The sequence below is a fragment of the Camelus bactrianus genome, chromosome 22 (assembly GCF_048773025.1).
Source record: "Camelus bactrianus isolate YW-2024 breed Bactrian camel chromosome 22, ASM4877302v1, whole genome shotgun sequence".
In the NCBI taxonomy this organism is placed as follows: Eukaryota; Metazoa; Chordata; class Mammalia; order Artiodactyla; family Camelidae; genus Camelus; species Camelus bactrianus.
The window spans coordinates 21,522,652-21,544,807 of NC_133560.1; the positions used below are offsets into that span (position 1 = coordinate 21,522,652).

The window sequence follows — 22,156 nt, forward strand, 5'->3', positions numbered from 1 at the left end:
CTCCCAAGCCTGGGAGTGATGCCGCTACACCCCAGGGGACACTTGGCAACGGCTGGAGACATTTTTGGTTGTCACCACTGGCGGGAGGGGAGGTACTTCTGGTATCTGGTGGGTGGAGGCCAAGGAGGCTGCTCAACACCTTACAATGCGCAGGATGGCCCCTAGCAGAGAATGACCTGGCTCCAGACGTTAGTGGTGCCGCCGTGGGGTCAGAAACTGACCTGAGCAGGGCAGTCCTTTTGGATAACCTGGGAGGCAGGGAAGTGCTCAGAGGAGATAGTTGCTGAGGCTGTGCAGTGAGAGGGGATGGATGGGCTGAGCCTGGTGATGGCGGCCCAGGCGAGGGCGGTAAGCGCCAAGGGCAGGGGCAGCCGGGGCTGGCCTCGGAACAAGGGGCCCAGTGTGGCCGGCAGGGCTGAGGCGGGAGGGGGGAGGGGCCGAGGTCAGGAAGGTCAGATCCCACAGGGCCTTGTGAATGTGGGAAGGAGTCTGGATTTTCATGCAAGTCTGATGGGGAGCCCTGGCTGGCTGGAGACAGGGAGTACCAAGACATGAGTGCCCTTAGGAACACATCAGCCAGGCCTAGCATGCCAGGCAGATTCGGGGGAGGGACAGATGGTACTCAGTGGTTTCTGCAGGAGTGTGTCAGGGGGCCTGATGGTGGCTTGGGTCGGGCTCATGGGACACAGGTGGGTTCTGCTTACAAGGGGAAGGCAGACCTGCAAGGCTCTGTGTGGGGCTGGGCTTTGGATCCTTCCCGGTTGATTAGCAGGCACATAAAGACATGGAAAGCCACCTGGGAAGCGGGTCTGGGTGGTCAGAGGAGAACCCTTTGAGAGCACCCCCAATCACACAGTCCACCTGTCACCATGTCCAGGTGGAAATCTACCTAGAGAACCTAATGTGGGCAGAGCCACAGTGACAACACACAGAAGTCCTGCTTGAGACTAGACTGAGCAGTCCTCGGAGAACAAGGGAACCCCACTCTGCTTTGAAAAGCAGTTCAGATCCTTGTGGACCCCAGGTAGGGCTCTGGGAGCCTCTGCACCAGGCCGGTCATGGGGCCTGAGGGTGACTCTTCTCCCAGGGGACACCCGGCAACATTCTTGGTTATCACAACTTGGGGGAGGGGGTGAGTGGAAGCTACTGGCACCTGGGGGGTGGGGGCCAGGGATGCTGCTCAGCACCCTGCAGTGACAGGACGCCCCCCCTCTGCCCACAGAGCACCATGCAGTTCCAGACGTCACCAATGCCAAGGCTGAGAAACCATGCTTTAAATACATAAGGAAAAACAACGTTTGCACACTTCAGGGTCTCCCGAGGGCCTCAGAGGCTCATGAGATGTTAATATGATTCCAAGTCCATGTCCATCTGACTATACAATGTTTAGAACGAGGGAGCGAGGGAGGAAACCAGCCTTGCGGGGTGACTGCCCCTGCTGCACGGGCCTAAAGACACCTGCCTCCATTCAGGCCACTTTCCCCCCTCCAGACACCCTCGGGACCAGGAGGCAAGGGACCAGCTCGCTGAGGGTTGATGGGCCAAGCTACTCTACTACACTTTCTTTGTGTCACCTGTTCAGATAGACAGCATATGATGGCCGAGGACTCTGGCGATCTTCCCAGGCAGTGGCCTGGGACCCTGGTACACTTGCCAGGAAATGAAAGCCCCAGGTGCGTCCCGAGGACTGGAGAAGCAAAATCTCAAAGTCTGCCCCTCAGCTTCCCGGGTTCTGCCTGCCTTAGAATGGGATGGAGAGGCTCTGAGAGATGAGCTGGAAGATCCTGGCAAAGCCCCGTATGGTCCTGATGCTGACGCTGTTCTGATTTCAGTTGTGAGGAAGCAGCGGCAGCAGCCTGGGAGGGCGGTGACCACACCAGGGCTCTCAGGCCTTCCTCTTCCTCCATCAGCCATCTCAACCCCGGCCCAGGCTGCCGTGGTGCCGGGCACTTCACGGCCCTCACCGGGCTGGTGATCTGACTTCCACGGGTGTGACCGTTGGCAGGACACCTGTGCTCCGGGCAGAGACGAGGGCTATTTCTGCTCCCTCAGTATCCCTGAGAGCCAACTCTACACCTGGCTTCTTAACACTTTTTGCAGAATGATTTTCAGATCTTCCAGGAACTTCTTTCGTCTTATCCCCTGTGGCAGCAGCCAGTTCCAAAGTCACTTTTTTCCGTGAATGGAGTTGTTTTGGGCCCCCCCCTCCTCCTGACCCTGACAATACTGAGGACAGGGACCCTCGAATGCCCGTGATAAAACTTGACTGGCCCCTGGGCGGGCACACATGGCCTCCCAGGCCTGGCTCTAAATACACCCCTTGTAAAGTCCCATGAGATCTGCTCCCACCTGAGTCATGTTCTTGCCTCTCTATAGTCACCCCAAGTGTAAGGACATGTGTGAGATCTGGAAAATTCCCTAACAGGGCACTTCCAAAGCTGACGTGGCCAACCTGCCCACCTTCCCTAAAATGTTTTTTTAAATGAATGTGACAAAATGAAACAAACTTACTCTCTATCAGTACAATTATTTATCCAAAATTCCCTCATTAAAGAAAAATGAAATCTGTCTCTTACCCAGTTTTATGGCCTGAATTGTGTCACCCTCTACAATTCATTATATCTAAGTCCAACTTCCAGGGACCTCAGGATGTGAGAATATTTGGAGATGGGGCCTTTAAAGAGGTGATTAAGTTAAAATGAGGTCATTAGGCTGGGCCCTGATCCAAGAGGACAATTGGACACGGACCCCACATAGAAGAAAGACGAGGTGAAGACACAGGGAGAAAGTGGCAGTTGACAAGCCAAGGAAAGAGGCCTGAACACATCTTTCCCTTGTGGTGGCCCTCAGAAGGAACCAACCTGTCCACACCCTGATTTGGATGTCTGGCCCCCAGATCCATGAGACAATACATTTTCACTGCTTAAGCCATGCAGCCTGTGGTACTATGCCATAGTGGTTCCAGGAAACTTGCACACCCGGTGGTGACAGTCATGAAATGCTTGTAGCTGGGTTCCCTCTCACACACACAACCCCGAGAAACAGGACCAAGCTGGGATGTAAACGAATGAGTCACACAACGACAGCTTATTCATTGCTCCGACTAACCCACAGGCTGAACCCTTGAATCACTACTTTATTTATCATCGGGCTCAGGCTCAGAGTCTCGATGAGGAAATGAGTAGAACCCGAACTCATCGGCTGCGTTTCTGAGACATGCCTCATCTCTGAGGCCCTTTCTGGGCTGGAATGAAAACTAAAGAGAGGTGAAGAGAGGGGCTCTGCATGGTGGCCGGCAGCGGGCTGGCTCACTGGGGGCCCGGCGGCGCTCAGACAGAGCCCTTTGTTTTGTCCCTCAGTCTCTGGGACGAAGGCAAAGAGAAGGGCCTGTCTTGCTCCGCGGGGAGGCCGAGCAGGGGCTGCCTGGCACAGCTGGTTGGGGACGCTGGGTGCACAAAGGGCCGGTGGATGGAGACTAGTGGGGAGGGCAGCATCCAGGAGAGGGTTGGACGGCCCCAGAACGTGCCGTTTCTTCCGCTGGAGTTAAAGCACCAATGTCACGGTCAGGAAACAAGCAGAGGAGGATGTGTGAAGAGCAAAAGTTAGATGGTCCATGCTGTAGGGTGGGCCGGCATCTGAAGCCAAGCAGGCAAGTGGGAGAAGATAACGCAGCTTCAAGAGCTGCCCTGATCTGGGGCTACCTCCACAGTAGCTCTTCAGAAGAAGATCTAATACCTCTAATCTCGGAAGAAAAGCAACAATTTGTCCCGAGACAAGGACGGTGCCCGCAGAAATCCAGGTCAGCCGTAAGACAAAAGAAGAGAAAGACAATGGCTTCTGCTGTGCCAGCGAGTGATGCGAGTGATGACAGCCCCAGGTCACCTCCTACTCCTCCGCTGAATGTTCTCGGGGCCGCTGCCTAACTCCCCCTCCGTCCGTTCCCAGTGGTGTCTCCTTTTTATCAGGATTCCAGATTAAGAACTGAGCGCATGGCAGAATTCAGTTGCTGGCCTGTCTTCCCCACGCCTGCCCTTGGCAGTGGTTAGCTGGGAACTCAACAAACACCAAAGACTCAACAAACACCAAAGAGGCAATGGTCGGCCCGGCTAGGAACCAAATTTTACTACAGAGCAGTGGTTCCTGTCCCCCAGGAGATGCACAGCCATGTATGGAGATGCCTTTGGTTGTCACCACCTGGGGTGAGTGTCTACTATTGGCATCTCGTGTGTGAAGGCCAGGGATGCTGCTCGACATCCTCTGATGATCAGGGTGGCCCCTGCAGCAAAGAACGACCTGGTCCCAGATGTTGGTGATGCCGCAATTGAGAAACTGCTCTAGCAACTTGGTCTTTACCAAACTGAGGTTACTAATGATCCTTTGTGTTTCTAGAAAGCGCAGGGAGCCCTCTCTGAAGTCGTCACCTGCCTGAGCCTCAGTTTCCGTATCGAGAAAATAGGAATGAGGACTCCCTTGCTGCTGGCTGGCAGAATAAAAGAATTGGGTATAAAAACCTATCACAGGTAAAACTCAATAAAAGGCAGAGCTGCATAGGGACGTGCTTATGTGGTTCCCCTTTCCAGCTTGGTTTCACACCTCCGGATCCTTCAGGCCTTGGCTTGGGGCCAGCTACCTCTTCCGAGGAAACTTGCCGGAATCCCCCAGGCCCTGAAGCTTGTAGTGATCGTTCCTAATTCTGTCCCCACAACTGCTTGTGTCACCTCTGCTGCTGCACTGACCCACCACTCTGGACTCCATTATCCCTGTGGGGGAGGGTGGCCCATAGAATGTCCTTCCTTGAGGGCATATCTCTGTCCCCAGGACCCAGCCCCTAGCCCCTGGCACCATCAGGCCTTGCTTTACTGAACTCTGGGCTCACCCAAGACACAGGGAGATGAGGAAAGGGAAGCGGCAAGTTAACAAGCCCCCCTTGGGGACAGAAAATGAATCCTACGGTGAAACAGAAAGGGGAGATTCCCAAGTCCCCACTTGCCTCTCCAAGTTACAATCCTGGACCCAAGGGAGGGTCTCACCCAGGGATTTCCAACTGGAAGGAACCAGAAGGATACAGCCGAAACTTTGGAAACAGGTCCAATGCGTGAAAGAAAGCATGTTCGGCATCGCAATTTTCTATGTGGAAGATAAGGAGGCAGTAAGATAATCACTTTTGGATTCAACTGTAGAATGCAAAGCCAAACAAAAACGGGATCACTGCAGTGGGGATTCACCTGTCAGCGGCTGCACAGAATGAGAGGGGGCTGTGTGCTGGAGATGCTAAGACTATCAAGAAGGGTAGTTGGGTTTCAAAACTGAGAAACACTGATTGAGGCCAATCCATTCATTTTGCTGGTGAAGAAACAAAGAGACCTGACCAAAGTTATGACCCCCAATAAACGACCCTCCACAGGAGCATGCCTGGCCACGTTCCTGGTATAGGGAGGAGACAAGAGCAGGGCTCTGAAACCAGAAGATTCTGGTCTTGTTCATGGCGGGGAGTGGGGAGCAGGGAGTGTACTCGCCAGGGCAAGCCCACACTCAAAACCTGTAAGAGGAATGACTGTGGGCTCTAATCATGTTCTGGGGCAAGTGAGGCTGAGAGCCACCTTCCATAAGGGCCAGAACATTCTGGAAGTGAAGGGGGTGTTTATCTTTCTGTGACCCTCTTTACATTCAAGTTACCCAGATTCATGCTCTGAATGTGCTGTAAACCCAGGCTCTATGGCCCTTTAGCAGATCCCAGACAAGGATCCCCAGGGTCGGGGAGAAGAGAAATTAATGCTGATCAAAACTGCGCGGTGCAAGTCCCCTGGCAGAGCCAGGCCCATCAGACAACAACTTTACAGCTGCCCATGTCAACTCCCACTGCTCCTTAAGAGTCTGGAGCCACCAAGACCAGAACACACCTCAGGAAGGCAGGTGCTGGTACCCTCCAACTGTAAGGCACAATGTCCCCACCAGCTCCCACTTTAGACAAAGAGGTATGGGAAAGGCTTTCCCTTAAAGACCCCTGGCCTACAGGGTGCCCACTGGCTGCCGTGTCTCTCCCAGGCTGAGCTCACACCCGCCGGGGGACAGATTTCCTGTATGTCGTTTTACCCATTTAAGTCCAAGGATGCAACTCAGAGGAGGTGGTGACAGCCTAGCACATGTGGGTGTGTGCACACCCACCCCCTCCTTCTAAAACCCAGTTCCGGCCCCATAGTAGGGGCACAAGAGCTCCTTCCTTGCTCCCTAGAACCCCCAGGCTTCAGCCTGCCCTGTCTTAGAAGAAGAGTGTTGGGTTTTCTTTCAAGTGCTGAATATCACCCAGAAGGCGCTGGGACTAGCCTGGGTCACACAGCAGTTGGGGCTGAAGTCAGGAATAAGATGAATCAAGAGGAGAAGGTGGGCCCCAATTTCCATAGGATGCACCCCAGCGTAGGAACGGGGCCACTCTAACCCCTTCTTTTCTTCCCATCCTCCCCAGGCTCTCCCTGGACCAGATTTCAGTTCTTGCCATGGTCTCTACCCGCTTTCTGCCTCCCCTCCCATCCCCCATTTCCCCTCTTAACAATTCGGCCCGCCGCCGCCACCAGTGGGTTCAGGGTGCTCCACATTTATTGAGGACGCACCGAGTCCCAGGCGCTGCCCTCCCTCAGGTACCATTCCTCTGCCTCTTTACCCGTACGCAGAAGCCCCCAGGCCGTCCTGCACCCCTTCCCCCGAATCGCACCTTGGCTGTTCCCCCACCAGTCTTGCTCCTCTCAACCCTCAGCCTGGGCCTCTCAACCCCGCCTCCTTGCTTCTCCCCCTCCCAGCCTCGTTTCCTGCGACCCCTCAACTACCACTTAAGCCACGTCTTCCTCGGAGAAACTGCTCAAAGCCACAAGACCTGCCTCCACACCCTCCCGAAAACTCCCTCACTGGGCCCATCACATCAACTTTCTTCTTCATCGTCCAGTTCCCACTCCGCCTCCTGCAAACCCTCCAAGACCCCCAAACTCGTTCCCGCCCCCTCGACCCCTGCCTTCGCGCCACCCACCCCCTCACTATCCCTCAACTCCGTTCCCCTACAAAGCAACCCACCGATACGAGCTTCGAGATCGAACACCCAACCTGCGACCGCCCGACACTCACCTGGGCCTCGGCCACCGCGCGCCGCCGGTCCCGGCCCGGGTCCCCGCCCGGCCGCCAGCCCGCTGCTAGTCCGGCCGCTCCGCCCCGCCGCGCCCGCGGCTCCCCCGCGCGCTCCCGCTTCCGGGTTCCGGAGGGGCGGGTCCAGGGGCGTGACGCCAGCGCGCCAGGGGGCGGAGCACCACGAAGCCCCGCCCGCCTTTCCTTCTCGGCCCCGGCCACCGCCCCCCGCCGCTGGTGGGCGAAACCAAGTGTGAGGGGAGGACAGAAAGGCGCGCGCGCAGGAGTCGCCCGCTCCACCACATCCACGCTCTCCATAGCCCACGGCCACCCCTCCTGCGCCGCCGCAATATGGCCTGGTCGGGGCAAGGGCGGGGTGCGGGGACTTGAAGCGCCTGCCTTTGAGTTGAAGGCGGGAAAATGGCGGATACTTCGGGGCGCGGTGCTGGGTGAGTTGGAGCGCCTCGGGTCTGAATTTGTAGGTGCCAGCTGGACGGCCACGGCCGAGGGCTGGGGACTGAAGGGCGCAAAGCTGGGGAGCGAGGGCCCTCGGGGTGAGTCCGGATCTGACCCAAGAATCACGGAGGTGGGAGGTGGGATTCAGCCTCTGCGCATGCTCATGAGCGTGGGCGCAGGACCAGAAGTAGAGTTCAAGGCCTTAGTCTACCATTTCAGTTCTGGGCGATCTTAGCAAGTGGCTTAATCTCTCCGTGCCTCGATTTTCCCCGCCGCAAGACCGAGGTGACGCTGCCGCCACTCAACCTTGTAGGCCTCGTGTGAGGCTTAAAAGCGTTTAGAACTGTGCCTGGCCCCTAAATGTGATCTGTCGCTAGGCAATTAGGGACTGAATGTTTGCGTCATCCCTCACGCCTTCCTCAAACTCATAGCCCTAACCCCCTGCGTGGCTGTATTGGTAAATGTGACCTCTAAGGAAGTTAAGGTCAAATGAGGTCGTAAAGTGGGGCCCTCATCCGATAGGACTGGCGTCCAGATGAGAAGAGAGTCTGGAGGGCTTCCACGCTGGCTCTCTCCTCTCGGATACAAAGATGTCACCCTAGTACACAGTGAGAAGGCGACCACCTGCCTTTCCTGCACCTTCATCTTGGACTCCAGCCTCCAGAGCCATGAGAAATTAATGTCTGTTGTTTAAGCCGTCCATTCTCACGATTTGCAGTGGCAGCGCAAGCAGATGAATCCACAGGTGCTAGGGAACAGGGAGAAGCAGACCTGGACCCTGTCCTTCTAGAACCTTAGAGGCTGTCTTCCTCCTGACCGCCTTGGTCTTCATGAAATATGACTCTGACAGGGTCCATCTCCTCCCACCTGTCGCAGGGCTCCATCAACAAGACCCAGATGCCCCCTTTTTGCATGACTCAGCTAGCTAAGAATGGTGTATACATTTTTAAATGGTTATTCAAAAAAAATCAAAAGATGAAGACTATTTCATGACACTTGAAAATTGTAGGAAATTCCCATGTCACTGCGAATAAAGTTTAACTGGAATGTGAGCACACCCATCTCATGCATCATCCATGGCTGCTCCGTGCTGGGATGGAAAGGTGGAGTAGCTGTAAATTTAAGCCTATGGCCTACAGAGATGAAAATACTTACTGTCTAGCCCTTTACAGAGAGGGATTACCAACCCCTGGGCTCTGGGAACAGTCCGAGCTCTCAAGTGAATTCAGAACTCTGTCAGCCTGGCGCAGTGTTCTGTCCTCCCAGATCCCAGCTCCCTGTTGGTCTTCTCTAGCTAAGCCCCAGGGCTGATCAGTTCCAATTTCTGCATCATTCTTCTCTGCCCGCGTGCCCTTGGCCTTGTTGATCCCTCTCTGAGAATGTCGTTCCTCACATACCTGAGCCAGTGTGCTTGGTCACTCATCCCCCAGCCCCCACCCCTTTTCCTGTCTGGAATGCTCCCCCTTCATGCTTGCCTGATTGCAAGATGCTAGTCATCCCTCTCTGGAAAGGAGGTCCGACTCTCATTCACTGCGTATCCCCATCGGCACACAGTAGGCACACAAACGCCCGATGAATGAACGAATCCGTAACTTACGTTGAGATCTTTGAGGCTTGGCAAAAATCCTGGCACTCCTCACTCTGGGCCCTTCTCCACTCAGGTGGCGGGCTGCACTGTGTTGCCCCCAGGTGACAGGGCTGGGCCTCCATGTCCCCCTTCCTATGGAGGTGGCCCTAACCTGGCAGAGATTGACATTGACGGGGGGCCAGGAGGTGCTGGGACTGGGCCATCCCAAGGAACCCTGAGCTCCTTGCTGGCTTCCTTGAGCATTTTATCCAACTCAATTAACAAGACCCCCATCTCCCTCTTTCAGGAAGCCTTCATCAGGGGGTCCCAGTACTCCTAGTGGTGCTAAGATAAAAGGAAGAAGAATACAAGGTAAGCAAAATTGGAATCTATCCCACCATCCAGTGAAATAAAAAGTGATTTCATTCCCTCCACTCAGTAAGTGCTTTTGAGGAAGGGAAATAAAAACAGGCCAGGGGAGGGAAGCTGGGGCTTTACTTCTAGTCACACCTCTGGGGACCCCAAGTCTGGTCACCCAGCCCTGCAGCCAGGGGTGCAGCAGGAGCTGGTGGGGGTCACTTAGGGCAGTGGACCCTTCCGGCCACGAGGGTCGAGGGTCATTCTCAGGACTCGTCACTTGGAAGTGTGGGTGAGGAGAGTAAGTGAAATCGTTATCAGATATCAAAGTCTGCTTCTTCTCAGTAACGCGTCAGTCCCTCACAGGTACCCACATGTCCAATATCCACCTGTGAGTCCAGGGTCATGGTCCACAGCCCCTCCTTGACTCTTGGCAGTGACCAGTTTGGGTGGTAGACTCAAGGATCTCCCACAATGGAACTCCCACCTCTGTTACAATGAACTGTTTTCTTAGGCTGTGGGCCAGTGCACATCTCAAGTCCCAGCAGAATTCTAGTTCCGAAAGACAGGAGGTTTATACATTACAGCATGGCTTGATGATCTTGTCTGTAACATCTGTCATATTTACCCGTGGTCTAGACCTGGGACACAAGTTATATCCTTCCTGGTAACATTGCTTCTGTGGAAAAGCCACCACTGTTTAAACAAACAGGTGCATTCCGGTTTTCCGGAAGCTTGAAACTGCATTTCAACTGTGCGAGGAACCCAGAGCCTCGGATCCTCCCTTGATGAGGAAAATCCTGTGTTGACAGTATTAGAAAGACCCAACGCAGGATGCTCTCCCCCCGCTTGGGGATATCCTTCGCCCCAATCCCTTACTGGATGTCCAGTGGTGGACCCTCACTGTGGCTTGATTCTCTCCCCTGGACCCTGCCTGGTCCTGGCCTTTAGGTGCCTCCTGCTCGATTACCTGAGCCCACTCTCCCGGCAGCCCACTCTTCCCTACCCGGGGCATGCCCGGGGCGACCACTGGCTCCACGTCTAGCTCCAGGCTCCCCGTTCACTGTGATTGTGCCTCCTTTCCACTGAAGCTTGCGGATCCTGGCAAGAAGTACGGTTGAAATCCCAGTCTCGCTCAGCTGAACTGTCGACCTATGTGACGTTGACCACATCACTCTCCCTGGTAAAAAGGGAGACCCCTAAGCTCTGGAGGCACCTAGGAAAAGTGCAGAATCATGCATTTGATGTCTTGCTGAGCACCTGCTCCCTGTGGGGTGGTGCAACGGAGAAGCAAGCAAAACAGACGGGAGTTCCTGCCCTCAGGGTGGTTCGCTGTCCCAGGACATGGGCAGTCCAGCAAATGGAGGTGTAAGAAGACACAGGGTGTGCTGGACAATGATGGTTGCTATGGATAAAACAGCAGGATGGGGCTAGTTTCTGATCCAAGGGAGGGGCTGGACCCAGCAGAGCCGTGAAGGCAGCAGGGGCGGCCTGTGCCCGCTGTCTGAAGGATCAGGTGATGTAGGACCTGCACTGTGCCTGGAAGCACTCAGCTCCACCAGCTAATGGGCCCGCAAGATGGCCTGTTGCAGCTGCCCAAGGGGCAGCCAGCCTAGAGGACACTGTTTCAAGGAGGAGGGTGCAAGGGAGCATGGTGACTGGTGCCACTGCTGGCTCAGGACGAGGACTGAGGATGGTCTGGTGGGCTTCGGAGCCGGGGCATCTTGGTGGTCTGGCCAAAAGAAGTTTGGGGCATGTAGTGCTGTGGTGACCAGGAGAGCCAGGCTGGGAAGTGGGGGAGATTCGAGGAAAGGAGGCTGGAGAGGAAGAAGAGCAAGCATTGTAAAGGGGAGCAGAGAAGGAGGGGCAGAAGGGATGGGTGAGGGGAGAATGAAGAATGAACATTGTGACCACTGGAGAGAGGAAGTGGAGGGGTGCAGGGTGAGGTGAGGGGAGAGGGGTTGCCAGGCAGTTTCCTAACAGGGTGAGGCCAGGGCTTTAGCACCCAGTTGGAGGTTTGCTTTACCCCAAGGCACAGAGGTCCCTGCACGTGAAGGAGGGGCCCAGGATAATGGCCCTGACGTTGGAAGGCAGCCAGATGCCCAGGCGGGATGGTCTCCTGCGGCTGAATGTATCTTCCCAGTGAAATAGGAAACAGGACACCAGCCGACCAGAGGGATGGGCCTGGTGTAGGAGGTGAGAGAGGGTGGAGGATCACAACAGAGGACTGCAGGTGATCACGGGGCTGCAACAGAGCCCCTGGAGATTAGGGGGACAGGTGGATTTCTTGCATCCACCTTCAGTGCCCCAAGGACAGGCAGGGAAGGGGATCTGGGACTGGGCTGTCACCAAGGGATCCAGCTGTGTCTGAGAAAGGCCGTGATGCCGAGCGTGTGTCAGGGGAGCAGTCCTGAGCTAGGTTAAGGGGGTTGGGGGATGTGAAAAGCAGTACCATGAGTGGGTCACAGACAGACCTGGGGGAGAGAGAAGTGCGGTTGGGGTCATAACCACAGGGAACGAGTTGTGGGAGGAGGAGGAGGCAAGCAGGTGGCCATCTGTGGAAGATCTTTTTTCCTTCCTCTGCCCTGCCCTTGAGTCCACTTTCTGAGTTGACCTTAGGCACGTATTCCTGATCATCCTTGAGCATAGCTCCTGTGGCTGGCTATTGCTCTGCCTCTGGCCAGGTGCTTGTATACAGCAGGTGTCCCCTACTTGTTCTTGCATATAGTATATTCTCATACATATTCTTGGATACAGTAGATGTCCCATAAATGTTCTTACATACAGTAGGTGTCCCATATATGCTCAAGGATGAGCAGGGAGGACTGATAACACCCAGCTCTTGGGGTGAGGGGGTCCTTACACTCCACTGTCATAGTTTTATTCTAAACCAAGGGTGTCCCCCACAGGTGGAAGAGTGGTTGAGTCCCGGTATTTACAGTATGAGAAGAAAACCACCAAAAAGGTAATGCACATCATCTGTTTGAAACGGTTCTGAACAGTCGTGGCGAACTCGAAATTCTGAGACAAGTCACAAAAGCCGGGCCCAGCCTGGTCCTGACGGAAGCATTTTGGGGACTTTGCCCAGTTGAGTGTCTTGCCCTTCCTGCCAAGGCATGACTCTGTCATGAATAGCAGAATACTTTGAGAATCCCTTTTGAACAGCCATGATCTCTAGTGAATCATAAAATTATTCCTGCCTCTCAACTCAGTAATTCCTTTCTGGAGTCTTGTCCTGAAGCAATTCTGTCTAATGCCTGGCACGTGGTCCCTGACTTTGGCTGGTATTTTAAAAATACCTGTAGGGTTTTAGAGAAAGACAATGGGGAAAAAACACGTGCCAGAATCGCCCAGCGTTAGAGGAAGAGTTTAGTGAACTGCCTCTAGCCACACCATGAACATGATGAAACAATTGAAAATGACGTTTTGAAACACTCAGCGACTTGAGAACCTGCCTTGTGTGATGTTAAATGAAAACAATCATAAGATTAGCCACTTACATCTTGTGTTTCAGTGTGTGCGTACTGATGGTGTGGTGAAGGGTGAGTTATCCCATTTTCCAAATCTTTGTTTATGATAAAGTTTAGTTAAATATTCATTTTTGCTACCTGTCTCTTACTCTGGTAGAGTAATGTGACTTAAGATCTGGCTTGAAGAAAAAAGATACCTTTACGCAAACCAATAGGCTTCTTGGACTGTTTTTTGTTTGTTTGTTTTTTTAATGGACTTAATTTTTTTTATAGCAATTTTAGGTTCAAAGCAAAACTGAATGGAAGATACAGAGATTTCCCACATACCTGTCCCCCTGTCCCCTACATGCCATGGCTTTCCTGTTGTCAACATCCTGCACCAGGGTGGGGCATAATCGATGAACCTACATTGACACATCCTCACCCAGAGTCCATGGCTTACAGTATTGAAGTGATTTTTCAACAAAGGATAACAGTCCACACTTCATAATTTTCATGTTGCCTGACAAACTTGGTTACAGCACCCCCATGTGTCTGCATGCTATAGTATTGTAGATCTTTAAGAGCTTCTCCGTTTTCTTTTATTTCATCTTTTTTTTTCTTTTTTAATGGAGGTGTGGGGGGTTGAACCCAGGACGTTGTGCATGCTAAGCATGCGCTCTACCACTGAGCTATACAGCCCACATCTTTTAAATTACGGTGTAATTTACATAGAGTGTCACTCTTTTCAGCACACTTACCAGTTCTGTGAGTTTTAACAAACAGATCTGGTCATAGACACACCACAAAGTAGAGAACAGTCTGTCACCGCCCCCCTCCCCAATCCCCTTGTACTCTACGCCCCAGGCAACCATAATCTGTGTTTTGTCCCTGTAGCTTTTCCTTTCCACAAGGTCATTTAAACGGTACCACATAGGACGCAGCTTCTTGCATTATGCCTTCTTTCACATAAAGGTCCCTCCCTGTCGTTGCCTGTTATACTTAATGTGGGTTCCTTCGGATGGCTGAAGAATATTCCGCTGTACGGATGGACCACAGTGTGCTCAGCCATTCCCCGGCAAAGGACATTTGGTTTATTTCCTGGTTTTGGCAATTAGGGAGAAAGCCACCTTAAACATTCCGGTGCAGGATTCCATTAAGATGTGTCCTCATTTCTCCCAGGAAGAGAATTAATTGTAGGGTAAATATATGTTTGACTTTGTAAGAAACTGCCCAACTGTTATCCAAAGTGTCTGCACTTTTTTACATTCCCATGAGCCACAGAAGAGAATTCTGGTCAGTACTTTAAGATTAACACCATTCTCATGGTTTTAAATTGCATTTCCATAACAACTGATGATATTAAGCATTTTTTCACGTGCTTTGGCCATTCCTATAACTTTAGTGATTTGTCCTTTCAAATCTTTTGCCCATTAAAAAAAATGGGTTATTTGTTTTCTCATTATTGAGTTTGGAGAGCTTGTTCTATATTCTGGGTCCCGATCCTTTATTGGTGATTTGCAGTTATTTTCTCCCAGTGTGTGACTTGGCTTTCCATTCTCTTAAATATCTTGGGAGCTGCAGAAGTTCTTGATTTTGATGAAATCCAGTTTATCAATTTCTGCTGTTATGGAATGTGTTTTTGGTGTCATATCTAAGAAATATTTGCCTAACCGAAGATCACAAAGATTTTCTCCCAGGTTTTCTTCCATGAGTTTTGTAGTTTTAGGTTTTACGTTTAGGTCTGTAATCCATTCTGAATTAGTTTTTATGTCTGGCGTGATAATGGAACATCATTTTCACTCCTAACAAGGTTTTTTTCTGCTTTATATTATTATTGTTTATTATTATTATTATTATTATTATTATTATTATTATTATTATTATTATTATTATTATATTATAATGGCTTGTTAGCTCCATGCGGTGCTTGCTTTTTGGTAAGTTTTAAAGATTATTATCTGTACAAAAACTTTGTTTTGTCTGATGACCAAAGTAATATGTTCTCTCTAAAAAACTGGCCAATACTAAAATGTATACAGAAAAATCATCATCTGTAATCTGCCATGTCAGAGGTCATCACTGGCAAACATTTTGCTGGTTTCCTATGAAGGTATCCTTTTTGACAAAATTAGTTCGTTCTGTATATATGCAATTAAATGTCAGAACTCCTTAAGTCTATCCCCTGCCTCAAAGTAAGAGCAGATGCAGGCTTTGCAGACTGCAGAGGGGCCCTTTCTTGTGAAAGGAAGGTGCCTTGTTCCCTGACTGTCACGTATTCCCCTAACAGGCTCCTGCAACAGATGCATTAAAGACCAGTGGGAAGATGCCGGAAGGTGGACGGAAGCCCAACCCACTCCAGAAAAGCAAAGGTGCGTACAGATGGAAGGAGGGTGTGAAACAGCTCTGAAGGTAAATTTTGTTTTGTTTTTCAGATGTTCCATACATCTATTTATTTATTTGTATGTTTATTTATACAGACGTTATAGGTTAAAATTCCCTTTCCTTTCTGGGAAGCATGAGGAAAAGGAACTAGGCAGAGAGTTTCAGTGCACAGGCAGATTTGGGGCAGGTGGAGAGGTGAAGGGGGATGACAGCGGGATGGGGGGAGGGAGCCACTTCCTTCCTACGTGGCCCCAGAGAACCATTTGTTTTCTGTATCTGTGAGTCTGTTTCTGTGACCGCCACACATTTGTATTTTTATTTTTTATTTTGTTTTGGTTTTTTCTCTCTTTTTGTGGCACACAGTTTTGTTTGTGGGGCCTTTTTTGTTTTGTTTTGTTTTTTGTTTGTCTTGGGAGGTGGTAATTAGGTTTACTCATTTAGTTAGTTATTTTAATGGGGGGACTGGGGATTGAACCCAGGACCTCATGCATGCTAAGCATGTGCTGTACCACTGAGCTATACCTGCCCCCCTGGCACACATTTTTAAATAGGGGCTAAAGCATGAAGAGAACTCCCAGGGAAGATGAACAGTCAGAGGCTACAGGAGAAAGAAGGGAAAAGAGCAGAGGGCAGGACAAGTGCACGGCATGTTGTCAGACTCTCACACCCTGAACACAGCGTCTTTTATTTAAACGAAGCAGGAAGGCTTATTCATCTCTTTTGGTTATTAAGAATCCCTTCCCTTTCTGTATTACTTTAAAATATATTCAAGTTGTGGAAGAAGGTATAAGCTTAGTGATAGAGCATGTGCTTAGCATGCATTAGGTCCTGGGTTCAACCCCCAGTACCTCCACTTAAAAATAAGAATAAATAAACAAACCAACCTCATCACCTCCCCCCTACCAAATAAAATAAAATAAAGTGAAATAAAGTAAAATGAATTCAAGCTGATAGCTAGGAATTTCCAAAGGTTTTCCAGCCTTATCTGCTGCTACCTCACAAGAAGCTGAGTTTTCGGAAGTAGATGTGCAGAAGAGTTGCCTCTTCCGCAGTTTACGTGTAGCGCATCTTGCTGACTGTGCTGACTTCCAGGGATTCTCATTGGGCCCACAGATAGCAGTGGAGTCGGCAAAGGCGACCTGCAGTCCACCTTGCTGGAAGGGCACGGCACCGCCCCGCCTGACCTGGATCTCTCGGCCATCAATGGTACATCACTCACTTTACTCATCCTTCCCCTGGCTGGGGGGTCGCGGTGTGTCTCTGAGGGCTTCCCAAATCTGCTCTTCTCACCTTAAACATGCTTTTCTTGATCTTAGACAAAAGTGTGGTCCGAAAGACTCCACAATTAGAAAAAACAATGTCCAAGAAAGCTGAGTCTTCGTCATTTTCTGCCTGTACGAAAAAGAGCCCCGTAAGTGTCTTAAAGCAAGAGGGCGGACGCTATAGTGAGCTGGACAAATCTGATTTAGCTCCTGTCCTGTGCCAGGTGCCCCGCAAGGTGCCCCAGGGCTCCAAGAGCAAACAAGCCAGCCGTGGTTTTTAGGACAAAAACCGCACGTGTTCTTGCAGGATTTATAGTTTCCATTTCCCCCATACTCACGCAGGAGGAGGTATAAATGCAGGAGCATGTGACAAATGAGACTGGGGCCCTGTTTGCCGGCGGCACGCTAGAGACGGTGCTCTGTCAAGCCCTGTCCCCAGCAGGGAGGATGGCCGGGCTGTGATCTCACCTGGGTGGAAACCCCAAGTCCTGGTTCTGGCGGGTCACTAGGTTCCGGTGGGGCCTCCAGCTGATGCTTGACTGCCCAGCCACCAGGAAGAGGGGCCAGGCCATCCTCATCCTTTTCACAGAGGGCCCGAGAGACTGAGAAAACAGAAACAGCACATCAATACACAGTCGAGAGTTACTGAATTACTGATTGAAAGAAAGTACACATAGGTTAGGATCGTGCCCCTTCTGGGGGAGACAGCTGGATTTATACCAGTTCACGGGGAACCAGGAGTGTCTTTTTCTTGTCCTTGAGGATCTCTCCGAAGCGATGGAAATGATGGAATCCCAGACGCTCCTCTTGACTCTGCTGACCACGAAGGTGAGGATGGAGCCTCTTTCACATGTGACGTTGGCAGAGGGCAGCCTCTGTCCCGTGGAGGTGAGGTCCCCTCGGGTCCGAGCTTTTGTTTTGCACTTAACAGATGGAGAACGGTCTCGCTGCGTTTGAAGAAAAGGCAGAAAGGAATTTATTAATAATGTGCCAAGAGAAGGAGACGCTGCAGAAAAAGGCGCATGAGCTGAAGTGCAAACTTCTCCTTGGTCAGAAGAAGCGGGAGCTGGCGGAAGTCCTCGACACACAGGTCAGCGGTGACCACGGTCTCCGGGCTGCACATCTCGGCAGCATTGTCCCATCTAGGGGTTTGGAGGGAGCCTTGATAGTAGGTGTTGCCCCTCACCTGGCTCTAACCCTCTGCTAGGCTTTTGGCACCACTGGGTATTGGAATGTGACAGTTTATCAGAGGATGAGGCTGTAATGTGAGAACCAACCAGCAGGAGGGCCCTGTCCCTTCAACAGACACGGGCAAGTATTCAGGCACCCAAGACTTGTGCCCAGTGACACGGAGACACACTCACAGCCATGCGTGTGCCGTCCATGAAACTTCTGAGGTGGTGAGTGCAGGGCCTCATCTCACAGGCCCCTCCTCCTCCTTCCTGCAGATCGAGATGCTCAGCCCGTACGAGGCTGTGGCTGGCCGCTTTAAGGAGCAGTACAAGACGTTTGCGACAGCCTTGGACACCACGAGGCATGAGCTGCCAGTGAGATCGGTCCACCTGGACGGAGATGGGCAGCAGTTCTTAGGTAGGAAACAGGGAGGCTACCGGGCGAGGGGTAGGATGAACCACCCAGTGCATGTGGGCATCTCCTGTTTGCCGGGCACCTTAATTCCTTTGTGTCATGTCACAGGTCCCCTCCCAGGTAGATGGTGCGTCCCCCATCAAATGGCAGAGGACTCAGGGTTCGGCAAGGCTGTGGTTTGTCCAGGGTCATGCCCTGAGTAAGGACCATGCTGGGATTTGAACCCAGGTCCCTGGGACTCCCCAGTGATTTCTGGTCCTGCTGAAGGGCATTCCTGGGGAGCCCTACAGAGGTGCTTCTGTGGCTGGCGAACAACAGTGCTGCGACCCTCCCAACCCCCACCCCATCCTGCCTTCTAGGCAGAACTGAGACGGTATCTTTCCTATATAGCGTTCCCACTTGAAGTTGGCAAGTGTGAAGAGTGCCTATCCTTGATCCTAAAATTCTCTTTAGAACAAGTATCTTCCCAGAGCAAGTTTGCAGCTGCCCTAGAGTTCGGTTATTTCTCAGCAGAGCTCTCACAAGCCATCTAAATACGTTTTGCTTGAAGCTGATGTAAAATCAGACCTCTTCCAATGTGAAATAGTTTACGTATGACATGGGACCTTGAAAAATGAGCCTTATTAAACCATCATCTGTGTCTGAGTTGCCAGTTTTATAGTTGTAGCAGTCAGCTCCGCACCTGTGACTCTTGGTCTCCATCTCTGATAAATCCCTTAGGTAGTCGCCAGGAGTTGGGAAAGGGGACCCTCTGAGTTTCCTTGTGCTTGTAAAGCAAAGTACCACAAACGAGGTGGCTTAAAACAGCAAATTTATTCCCTTGCAGTTCAGGGGACCAGAAGTCTGAAATCAAAGTGTCAGCAGAGCTGGATCCTTCCGGAGGCTCTAGGGGAGAGTGTGTCCCAGGCATCTCATGTTTCCCTGAGCGCCTCTGTATCTAAACTTCCCTCTTATTAGAAGGACATCAGTTACTGCGTTAGGCCCCGCCCTAGTGCCCTCATTCTAACTCAGTTACCTCTATAAAGACCTCATTTCCAGGAAGGTCACATTCACAGGTATTTGAGATTAGAACCTGAACATGTCTTTTTGGGAGGGCATGATTCAGTTCCCTAGCAAAGGAGATGTGTGTCTGTAGGAACCCTTATAAGGTCCCCCTGATGTTATATGTACAGTTTGATGGGTACAGATGCATGTGTACCCAAGGTGGAGAGATGCTGGTTTTCTTAGAGCAGGTGGGACCCAGGGCAGGTGCACGTGGCTCTCTGCTTGGGGGAGTCGGGAGGCAGTGCTAGGAACAGGGAGTGGGAACCACGGGTTTGTTTTTAAGTTACTCCTAGCACAGATCGTCTCTGCCTTTTGGATTTGTCCCTGTTGAGGATGCGGGTGTGGGACTCCAGGTGTGTTCCAATGACTGCCTGGACGACAGAGGCACCTGACCCACCATCTCACACTCCTGTGATCTCAGGCAAAGGGGCACAGAGGCGGTCCCCAGGCACGAGTGCCTTCCTTCCCGACCTTTCTGCCTTTGAGCTCTTCACGATTCCAGCATATGACAAGAGCATTCTAGCAAAAAGAGAAGAATATAGTCAGCCACCCAGCTTACGCGTCTATTGCTTGGGGACACCTTGAAACCCACAGCTGAAGAGCCCTCTTCCCTTCCAGATGAGTTGCAGCGGGAATTGACGACCACCTGCCATCTGCTGGGGGAACTTGGCATTGGCAACTCGGAAGAAAACGAGAAAGCGTTGGACCTGCTGAGTGAACTCAGGGAAATGACCCAAAGGAAGGATCTGGAGCTCCGAAGGTATTGCAGGAAATAGTTTTAAGAAAAAGCTAGCCCTACACCCCCCATCAGGCAGAGACAGGCTGTTGGCGGCCACCCTGGAGGGTGCGCTGGGCTCTGGAGGGTGGGCAGCCCTGGCGTTTGCAGCGTACAAAAGTCCAGGAAAGCAGAGGGAGGGAAGTGGGCAAGATGCCTTCAACCCAACCAGAACCCCCAGGTGTGTTCTTGAGCAGTCAAATTAGAAAGACAGGGGCGAGAGTGTCGGCCCTCAGAGTAACACAGCAGATCTGGGACTTTGGACTGGTCTGTTTATGCTTTAAATATTTTTCAGGGTAGGGACTTTGGGAGATTTTGGAAATTCTTATCAATATATAAATAAATACATGTAGAAAAGGTGCAGATCGTATCGGCACAGCTTGAGTGCTTTCATGACTGGGCGCCCTCGTGTCAACAGCGCCCAGGTCCGACAGCCAGCTCCCCAAAGCCTCCCAGCCCGCTTCTCTCATTCTCCTCCAGGATGTTTCTAACTGTGGGGTAGCAAAGCCTCCCTATCTTCCAAAAAAAAAGAATCTAGTTTTTTCTCCTTCACAATGCCAAACATAATTCCCGAGGTGCCCAAAAGTTTGAATGGTACTCACGGTAAACACGACCTGCTGTGGCATTTCCTTCATGTCTGTATGCCCGGGACGAAATCAGGACCCACCGAAGGGTTCTAGATCACCAGGGTCACGGCTGCGAATGGGTAAACATGCTCGTTTTGTGCTGATTTCCTCGCTGCCGTTGACATTGCATGAGCATCAGGGGCAGGTCCCAGTTCACGGCTCTGTCTCCACTCTTAGGATGGTTCCCAGCATGATGTTGATGCTCCCTAGATATTTGCAGAGTAAACTCTTTTCTTTCCCATCTGCCTGGTCCTCTTCTTGGGGCTTCCGTGCTTTAGTTTTATTTAGATAAAGCATTTTTGTTTTTCCCTTAATTGAGGCACTGGGAATTGAACCCAGGACCTCGTGCATACCAAGCACACGCTCTACCACTGAGCTCTGCGCCCCAGATAAAGCTTATTTACCGCTGCTTCCCTACGGGCCCGAGGAGGGTTGCCCCGAACCTGTCTTCCCCAACGTGGCAGCCGTGAAGGCCAAGGCACTCGGGCACAGAGGGTGAAAAGATGTCATTGTCCTGTCGTTTCCACAGGAGCTTTGCCCTTGTTCTGGAACTCTCCGCCGAGGCAAGTAAAGAGGCAGCCTTAGTCAACCAGGAGGTCTGGGAAGAGGCCCAGGGTGCTGAGGCCCCCAGCCGGTGGTATTTCAATCCAGAAGAGGCTACTTGTAGGGAAACTCGGGGAGAACTCCGGAGCCGACTCTTCCGGGGAGACGACCAGCTGTGAATCCATGCGCATATGGTGTCCCAAACCCACATGGAGGCCTTCCTGCAAGCCGTCAGGCTGAAAACATGTCGGTGCCCCTTGTTTGGGGGGAGATCTGCAGTGACCCCCACGTGAGGTTCTGGAAACTTAAGCACTTTATACACTTAGTCTAGCAGTAGAACTATTTTTGTATGATTACCTTGTTTGATATTAAAAAAAATAAAACTGTTTTGCAATTGAACCTTGGTTTCTGCATGAGGGGGGCAATAGAAGGCATGTGTTGTCCTAATTTATTCCAAACAGCTGGTCCTGAGCCTCGGGACCTTCAAGACATTATGCGCGGTTGAGTTTTAAACAACGTGGCTTTGAACTGTGGGTCCACTTACACGTGGATCTTTTTCAATAGTAAAGTGAACACACGACCTGCGGTTGGTTGAATCCACCATTCGGAATTGTGGATACAGAGGGCGGACTGTAAGTTTTATGCAGATTTTCAACTGCACAGATGGTCAGGACCCCTAACCCCAAGTTACTCAAGGGTCAACTGGGTTTCACTTTCAAGATGATTTTGTGTCCTTCAGTCACAGGGGCAGTTCTGTTTAATGACTGACAGCAAGTTAGGAGTTGGCCCTCAAATGGAAATGCTCCATCTGGTCCAGAGTCCCAGTCGCTGTCCCTGGGGAGCACCTACAGGGTTTTGCAACAGTTGTGGTCTACACCGCACATGGGGCCATGGCACAGAGCACTGGTCCAGCCAGCGCTCCAGCATCCATCACCACGTGGGCTCTGGCAGGCTTCCTGGTTCCCATGTAGTGTGGCTCTGTTCACATTTACCAG

General features: G+C 51.7%; 2 protein-coding genes and 1 non-coding gene across 16 annotated transcripts in view; 1 reads left to right on the forward strand and 2 right to left on the reverse strand.

Moving 5' to 3' along the window:
• Positions 1–7,260, reverse strand: part of MYO9B (myosin IXB) — an 83,772-nt gene extending 76,512 nt beyond the window's left edge. For all 14 annotated transcript variants that reach the window (XM_074350486.1, XM_074350483.1, XM_074350490.1 and 11 more), the window contains exon 1: positions 7,114–7,260. The gene's annotated coding sequence lies outside the window, so the exon portion shown is untranslated. The remainder of the gene's footprint in view (positions 1–7,113) is intronic.
• A 50-nt stretch (positions 7,261–7,310) lies between these two features.
• Positions 7,311–21,560, forward strand: HAUS8 (HAUS augmin like complex subunit 8). The gene is made up of 11 exons (XM_010972110.3): positions 7,311–7,559; positions 9,441–9,505; positions 12,400–12,455; positions 15,230–15,311; positions 16,438–16,530; positions 16,641–16,735; positions 17,349–17,414; positions 17,518–17,676; positions 18,035–18,176; positions 19,836–19,977; positions 21,148–21,560. The coding sequence occupies exons 1-11, from the start codon at positions 7,531–7,533 to the stop codon at positions 21,338–21,340; spliced, it is 1,122 nt and encodes a 373-aa protein (XP_010970412.2). The 5' UTR covers positions 7,311–7,530; the 3' UTR covers positions 21,341–21,560.
• TRNAT-GGU (transfer RNA threonine (anticodon GGU)) lies at positions 20,933–21,006 on the reverse strand. Its single transcript has one exon. It is a non-coding gene; the product is annotated as a tRNA-Thr (tRNA).
• Positions 21,561–22,156: the final 596 nt, after the last annotated feature.

Excerpts from the sequence above, each read along its gene's own strand:
- HAUS8 (XM_010972110.3), top strand. The coding sequence starts at position 7,531 with ATGGCGGATACTTCGGGGCGCGGTGCTGG. Across the intron at positions 16,736-17,348 it reads CCTGTACGAAAAAGAGCCCC|GATCTCTCCGAAGCGATGGA; the intron begins GTAAGTGTCTTA and ends CTTGTCCTTGAG. Across the intron at positions 18,177-19,835 it reads AGATGGGCAGCAGTTCTTAG|ATGAGTTGCAGCGGGAATTG; the intron begins GTAGGAAACAGG and ends CTTCCCTTCCAG.